Source organism: Chiroxiphia lanceolata, chromosome 7, assembly GCF_009829145.1.
Source record: "Chiroxiphia lanceolata isolate bChiLan1 chromosome 7, bChiLan1.pri, whole genome shotgun sequence".
NCBI lineage: Eukaryota > Metazoa > Chordata > Aves > Passeriformes > Pipridae > Chiroxiphia > Chiroxiphia lanceolata.
Window position 1 is genome coordinate 18835707 of NC_045643.1, and position 7861 is coordinate 18843567.

At 41.6% G+C, this 7861-nt stretch overlaps 1 protein-coding gene across 1 annotated transcript in view; it reads right to left on the bottom strand.

The window, feature by feature from the left end:
* METAP1D (methionyl aminopeptidase type 1D, mitochondrial) overlaps nucleotides 1-423 on the bottom strand; it is a 46340-nt gene extending 45917 nt beyond the window's left edge. Inside the window, exon 1 of the mRNA XM_032693272.1 lies at nucleotides 334-423. Coding sequence (XP_032549163.1) covers nucleotides 334-373 — 40 coding nt within the window. The 5' untranslated portion in view covers nucleotides 374-423. The remainder of the gene's footprint in view (nucleotides 1-333) is intronic.
* Nucleotides 424-7861: the final 7438 nt, after the last annotated feature.

Consider the following 7861-nt stretch of genomic DNA (forward strand, 5'->3'; position numbering starts at 1 on the left):
GCACAGCGCCGGGAACACGCCTTCACGGAAGCCGAGCCTTGACAGCTGCGGGCGCTGCCGCGGGGCCCCGCCAGGGCTCGCCAGGCGCCGCCGCCACACGCCGCTCCCGCCCGCCCGCGCCTCGCCCGGCGGAGCGGTCTGTCGCTGCCCCCGGCAGGCGCGGCGCTCCCCCCGCTCGGACGGGGGCGGGACCTTTCCCTCCTCGATTTCAAAGCCAGCACCAGCTCAGCAGCGGCGCCAGGGCGGCCGGCGGAAAGGGCGAGAAGGGCGGGGAAGGGCAGAGCCCGGGCCGGGCCGGGCCCGCGCCTCCCGCCGGCGGCGCCGCGCACTCACCTGCGCTCCGCAGCGCGCGGGCGGCTCTGGGCGCCGCCATGTTGCCTATGTGAGCCGGTCACGTGCCCGGGCCCGTGTCCGTGGCGGCGGGGCGGGAGCGCCCCCTTCCCGCCCTCGCCCGGACCTGAGGGGGCGCGGGGGGATCCGCTCGCACCTGCGGGTCGGTGTTGCTCAGGCGTGCTGCCAGAGTGCTCCCCTGTACAGCCCTCAGCCTCCTTAGCTCGGCAGCATCGCTAGCGGGCTTGGAAACTGCTCCTTCCGACAGCGAAACACATAGTAGTGAGAGAGCGGTGCCCAAAGCGGGGCTCGGTCCGACAAGAGTTGCAGCCGTACTGTTTCATGAGTGCTGGAGCTATCTTAGAATTTCTTTCCATTAAAAACCAACCACACAGAAAAAAACCCCTGCCCCACAACAAACAGCAACAACAAAAAAGCCAACAATTTTTGTACTTTTGTGACTAAAAACATGAACTACTCTTTATGAACTAGGAGGGGATCTCATTAATGTATATAAATATGTCAAAGGCAGGTGCTAAGAGAATGGTGCCAGACCCTTTTCAGTGGTGCCCTTTTCAGTGACAGGACGAGAAGCAATGGCCATAAACTAAAACACAAGAAGTTTCACCTCAAGATGAGGAAGAACTTCTGTACATTGAGGGTGGCAGAGCACTGGAACAGGCTGCCCAGGGATGCCATGGTGTCTCCCTCTCTGGAGACATTCAAAACCTGGACATGTTCCTGTTTTTACCATCTGCTCTAGGTGACCCTCCTGTCTTGGCAGAGGGGTTGGACTAGATGATCTCCAGAGGTCCCTTCCAACCCTAACAATTTTGTGAACTAAGTTTTTGCTATTACATATGTTTGTAAAGGTCTATATAGAATCTGAAAGCTAATGCCTTTTCTAACTAAACTCATTATTTCATTTGCACGGCCAAACTTCATCCATTTAAAAAAGATCTAATAGAGCAAACTTTTCAGTAGAGCAGCATCTTGCCAAACTTTTTTGGTACAGGTACCACCTGACCTTAAAAAAACATCCAAAGACCATCTTAACAGTGTTGGTGTGGTAGGTTTCATTTTCGGTCAAATAAAAATCAAACTTAACTTCTAATGTCCATTTATCATTTTTATTTTCCAATGTCTTGTTTCCTTGGCTGCATTTGCCTGTATGAACAATTAAACACATTTTGAACTCATGTTCTTATGACTTATCAGAGTGTGAGAATCACTGTTACAGGACATAAACCTAACAGCTGGCAGGCAACTACTAAACCTGAGGGAATCAAATCACCAAATGAAGAAATGAATAGAATGCATGAAGGTAATCATTACAAGAGTAGAGGGAAGAAACTAAAATGTAGAAGTAATAGAAGTATCCTTTCTTACATTCTGACTCACATGTAATGGTCTTTCTCTCCTTACACACATGCACATGTACACATACACTGTTAATCGCTAGGATAAGTAAGCAAATTCTCACATGAGAACTGAGGCTGTTTATCTCCAGATTTATTTAGCTCCTGGTACAGCCATTAGTAGTTTTTAACTTCCCATGTGCAAATTTTATGATTTAGTTACAAAGAATAGACTAAAAGCACAAGGTGAGTGGGAATGCTGGCGTTATTTACCCCCCTGTACTATGGAAAAAGCCTGAAAAAAGTATGAACTTAAAAGTTACATTGCAAGCATTTCTCCCTTTAAGGAGCAAATTCCAAGAGTTCTCTGATCAAAAAAACGTGCTGTGATCCTCTCAGTGGTCCCATACAGACATCACTAGCAAAAGTGCATTACTTAATCAGCTGCCACAGCACGATAGGCAGCCATCATATAGCTTACATCCAGACCACACAGTAGGTTAAAGATCAATACAATACCTTGCACTGCCTCCAAAAAATAAAACAATCCACAGCTTATAGCTACATTCTGCATCAACTGACATGTTTCATCGTTGTTATTCAGTGAGGGGAGAATGACAGAAATTTTCCAGAAAAATAGAGATAGAAATAAATGTAGAAAAAGCATTGCTAAGCTGTTTAGTTACACCTTGTGAGCACCATTACCCTCTGCTCACCATTACCCTCACCTCTCTGGTGAGAGGTCTGCACACATTTCATTTGCAGGGCAGAAATGTGCATGTCTTCACTTGTTCCTAATTCTAAAACATAGTATGGTCTTTCATGAGTTTGAATCTCATCAGGCATCATTTTATCCTGTTTTGTATCTTGGCAAGGCTTTAGGAATGCAGACACCCAGCCATTGGTTCTATAACAATGATGTACGGTGTAAAGCAATCCACATTGTGCTGCTTGGCCTAAGCAACTACATGTGTTTTGGAGTGGATGTACTTGTGTGTGCCTAAAGAGAACAACACACTTCCCATGAAAGTACCCATGTATGATGAGTAGTACACCATCTTTTCCTGATCTGTCACTAAAGGAGAGAAACAGAGCGCCCTAATGTAGCCTGGTCTCACCTTTTCTATTTGAGTCAATAAGCATTTCCTACTCTGTGGAATGAGGCCACTGTTAGAGAAAATGAAGTGAATGCTTGGCTTTTGTCTGCAGCTGTAAGACCCAAATTCCTTATTGTAACAGGCTGGAAACTGGGTGATGGTGTAACAAAATGCAGAAACTGTCGAGACAATACTAGTTATGCTGCTACCACCTTTGTAATTATCTTGTCCTTGAGTGTCAGGCTATTTCACGAATACTTGTAGGTATTGGCTAGTGCTTAGACTGGACCAATTTTTTTGCATGTCAGAAACCAAGAGGGGATCAATCAAATTACGATCGATTACATTTCAAGTGAACTGTGTAATTTTTGCAGTTTCTGGATGAATCTTAAGCCTAACAACAGTCATTATTCAGTGGTCTCTAATTTATGCTTAGATGCAGACTTTCTCCTTTTACGAAGAAATATAAACAACAGATAGAGGTTTTAGGAGCTTTATACCAGTAAAATGGGCATGAATATCTCAGAAAAGAGATACACCACATCCTAACACAGCAAACCTGAAAAATCATACTCTGCCACATTCAAGTTTTGTCACCAAAAGAAAATACATCACTTTTTTCCTTGTGTATAATTGTCTTTTGGTTATATTTGACAAATCCTCTGAAATGTTCAAGGACATGGATGTCTAAAGCTGTACTGAGCTTTAGGTTGAGAGGCAGCTTTGGAGAAATCACTTTTCAGCCCAGGGTATTTTCAACACTTGTCTGTATGTTACGTTGTTCAAGGAGAGTCTTTCACATTCCATCTCACTTAGACTGGCTCTTTGCTGTCAGAGCCAGCATGTTCTAAATGTAGAATCTCAACTTTATTTCCTCTGAAGATTGAGCAGGCTGATATTAAAATAAGCAAAAGATGTGCTAAGGAAGACATACAGGTAGGTTTCTATATGCATGTTTGAAAGTGGCCTGTAACAGTCTGTAAGACAACAGAGTTATGCATTATACACACATGAACTCTTATGTAGAACAATATAGAAGTATGCTTCTAGTTTAAGTATAGCTGCTGGATACTACTGGGATTAGGCTTTGACTTTCCTGTCTAAAGTTGTCTTAAAAGATGATTTAGCTCCACAACAGCTTTTGCTGATGAGACTGGTGCTGTTTGCATCCTGCTCTATTCACAAATACGTGTTCTTTTTTTCAGTACTGGTGTTCATCGGACCCACGGTGAAACAGTTTGGAGTCCTGAACTTGCAAAAATGCCTAAACCTCCTACATCAGTGATACAAAATATATATAACTAGGTAAAGCTACACCAAACTTACATCACAGCTCTAGGGAAAGCAAAATGACAGTCTCTATCATATTAAATTCATTTTCTCTTTTCCACAAAACTATGAAAGTCTTAAAGACATGAACACCCCATACAGCTCAGAGAAAAGCTCAACTGGAAGAAAGAGAAGCATCTAAAAATAGCAGCTATTGAACATGAACACCTCCCTTATTGCCGTACCATTTAGAAACAAAAAAGGGGATGTCAAGCTCTTCCCATTGATCTAGATTTTCTTTATGTTCTATCTCTTCAGCTCAAACTGTGCAACAACCACAAATGGAGCACATACCTCCTGTGTGAGGAATGTTTACAGCATTACATGTTCTTTATTTACCAAAGAAAGAAGCTAGAGCTACTCTCGGAAAAAAACCAGCACACAGTACTGCTCCTGATATATAGATTTTTTGTAAAGGCCAACAGGGAATTCTGAATCCTCTTCCCAAGGCTTTGTCTTCATCGTGTCATTACCAGAGATTCCTTCAATTTGGGTGGGAGCCTTACATTTGAAATGAGCTTTGAAGAGCGGAAGTAGGACATTTCCCCCCTCCTTTCCTCTCTGCCACTACTCTGGAGAATTAAAAATATTTTGAACATGGAAATCTGCTAGATTAATGACCCTTTTTTACACTAGCTTGTTCCATTATAGATGTAAAAGGAAACTCCAATACACAGTTGGTAATCTTCTTTCTTGCAATGTGTGTTGCTGAAGGCTTTAGCATAAGGAACAAAGAACCTGGTAAGCACGTATTTGAATGAGTAGTTATGGGTAGAAACTGGTATTTGCATTATTTTTCTTTTTACATTGTAAAAAAAGATGAGCGATAGGGAGGCAAGCCCGTTCCTACAATTTTCCCACCACAGTTACAAGCTAGTAGGATAGCAGATAGCATGCCCTGCCTGAGCCGAGCTTGCATCTATTTGTTTTGCTTTGTGTAATAGCCTTCCATTTTTACTGGCTGCACTAAATTTTTAGCCTCACAGTTCCAAATACTGCCACTGGTGTGGTCAACAGCTGTTTGTAAATGAAACGTTTTAATAGAAAGAACTCAGGGTAAGATTGAAATCTTTCTGATCATTGGAGGAAGAGCTAGCAGTGTAAACCAGCTGGAATTACTGACAGCATGGGGAAAAAATATTCCCAATGACTTTAGGTTAATTTCTTTTTCAGATAATGGAAATATCGGCAAGACATACTTGCTTATGAGATACAGATTTTAATATTTTACTATGCTGTCTTTTTCAACTTCAAGTCCAAATTATCCTAGCAAGCAATATTTCACAAAGCAATAGCATTAGAGAATAACAATTTTCAATTTGAAAGCTGAAATTCCAAGGTTTTAGGTGATAGGCTTACAAATGTAACAGGTATTCTAGCCCTAACAGTTTGATACTGAAGAAATCAGGTCAGAACTGCGAGGAAAGGTAAAATGGCAAAATATGCATAAGATTTTCAAGCTTTCTGGTGTCTGACAGTCACAAAATATGATAAAGGAAAAGCATAAGGAGCAACAAAGTCTCAGTGAGAGACAAAACAGGAACTGAAAAAAATCTATATAGGCAGACACAAATCCTTCATACAGACATTATGGGCTGCTTACCCTCCTGCTGACATTGCAGAGAGAGACAATAGGTCAGACTTGAATTGCCTAAACTGCCACATAGCAGCTTTGTGTGTTGGTTCATAGGAGGCACAGACATTTACTGCCCAAGACACTCCCTTCAGCAACACACAGACCTTTATTCCCCCAACTGCAGCAGTTAGTGTCCTTAAAATCCTGCAGCCTTTGGTAGCTTGCTTTCTCAGTTCTGAAGCCATAGGTATTCTGTTGTATTTCTTGAGATTATTAGTTGTTGAGGTAGAAGTTGTTTCCTTGCACTAGGTAACTTTTATGTTTCAAAATACATAAAAGGGAACAGTTTGATGCAGGTTTCTAAATCATAAACATTTTTTCAGAGCTTTATTTACCTCTTAGGACAAAATCTTGGATTAGCACTGTTGACAATAGCTTTACATGGAAAGAAAACTTGTGTATTCCAATTGAACTAAACTCACCATTTTAGATACCCTACTGAATTTTCTTGAAGTAGATTCACTGATGCTGTGACCGGATTTGTAAGTGATGGAAGGGCAAACCAGCATCCTGATGCCAACAGCATCTACGAAGCTTTATATATGCTTACAGATCTTTATGTACATTCTAAAAAGAACAATCGAATGCAAAACAACTCTCTTAAATGCTTTATCAGTATGTTGTGCAAAGTTTCACTTGAAGTTTGAGTGAAGTAACTGAAGAACCCAGATTTAACCAAAATGTAGGAAAAAAGTCAGAGTAAATTAAATCACATAAACCTATTATTAATGAGCCTATTATTAGTGTTTCCTCTAAGTTCCTATTAGCATGTAATAACTCAAAAGAAGAACAATAGCAGCTTAAGAAACCTAGGATAACAGATTAAATATTTGAACAAAAGTATTTTTAATCCAGGATTACTTTAGTGTCATATTGTGCCCAGAGAGGGCTCTAATAGCATTCAGCTACAGCTATCCAGTTCTTACACTCCTAACATCTAGAGTTGCTACTAAGCCTCAGTGTTAATTTGTCAGCTCACAAATCCACAAAATTGAACCCTTCCAGTATCTGCTTGCAATTCCTTACAGACAGCTATTATTAGTTCACAGGTCCTATCTCAGCATGTAAAAGTCAGACAACACTAATGCTATCTATGCTATCTTCCATACCACACTACAAAGTATTTGTTTAAATACAGTAGGAGGTCCCTGTTCTTAATTATGTTAATACAGAAATATAAGCATTACACAAAGCTTACTAAACTTTTATAAACAGTATTACACTTTTTTATTTCATAAATATGACTCACTGAACAGCTGGTGTTGCTGCTGTGTGTACTTCAGAGACAAGAATCCTGCAGTTCACTTGTAGGTGAAACTTGTTATCCTCTTGAAAACCATGGAACAAAATATCCGGACTGGCAAGCTAGTATTTTGTGTAGTAGCATTCTGAAATCTGGGTATTTAGTCACTTTTACCATTAATGCACAGTCTCTAAAATGTTAGTTTGAACAGATGCCTACTGAACTAAACTGGCACATGCTCCCCAAGCAGTACCAGAAGAGCCATCGCTGTTTTCTAGCTGTCAAACGAGATTATCGCCTCTTTCTCTTTGCCAAGGGAAAGGATAGTCCAGACAGTTAAGACCACTTCAGGCAAAGTCAGCAGGGCTAGTTCAATTTGCTCATGAAGATTGCTTCAGATAATTGGCTTAATTAACTGTAATGGATTAGGGAGTACTCACATGGCCTTTCCTGGCAGCAGAGCTGCAGGATGGAAGAATTCCATCCTTGGAGTTTCTAGATGTCTGAGAGGCTGTTTATTCCTATCTTTTGTGCTGAGAATTAGCAACAAAATAGTTCCTGTAAATCAGGTCATAAGTTTTGCTGTCCACAGGCCCATCCCAACAGCTTAGAATGCTCCCAAGACCATACTGGAATGAGAAACCGTGCTTGGCTTAAGACTGCACCTCAGTAATTTCTAAAAGGGCTAACAGCCCATTAGGCAGTGCTTCTTCTTGGCAGTCCTACAGTTTCTTAAATGGCTTAAGCTTCTTCGTGAGTGGCTTGAGCCTTAGTGATGCAACAGCTCAGGGAGTGTCAGTGCAAGCTTCCCCAGAGGCATCCTGGACCTCTGTGCAGGAACCAAATTTAAGCACAATTCTTCAGTTCA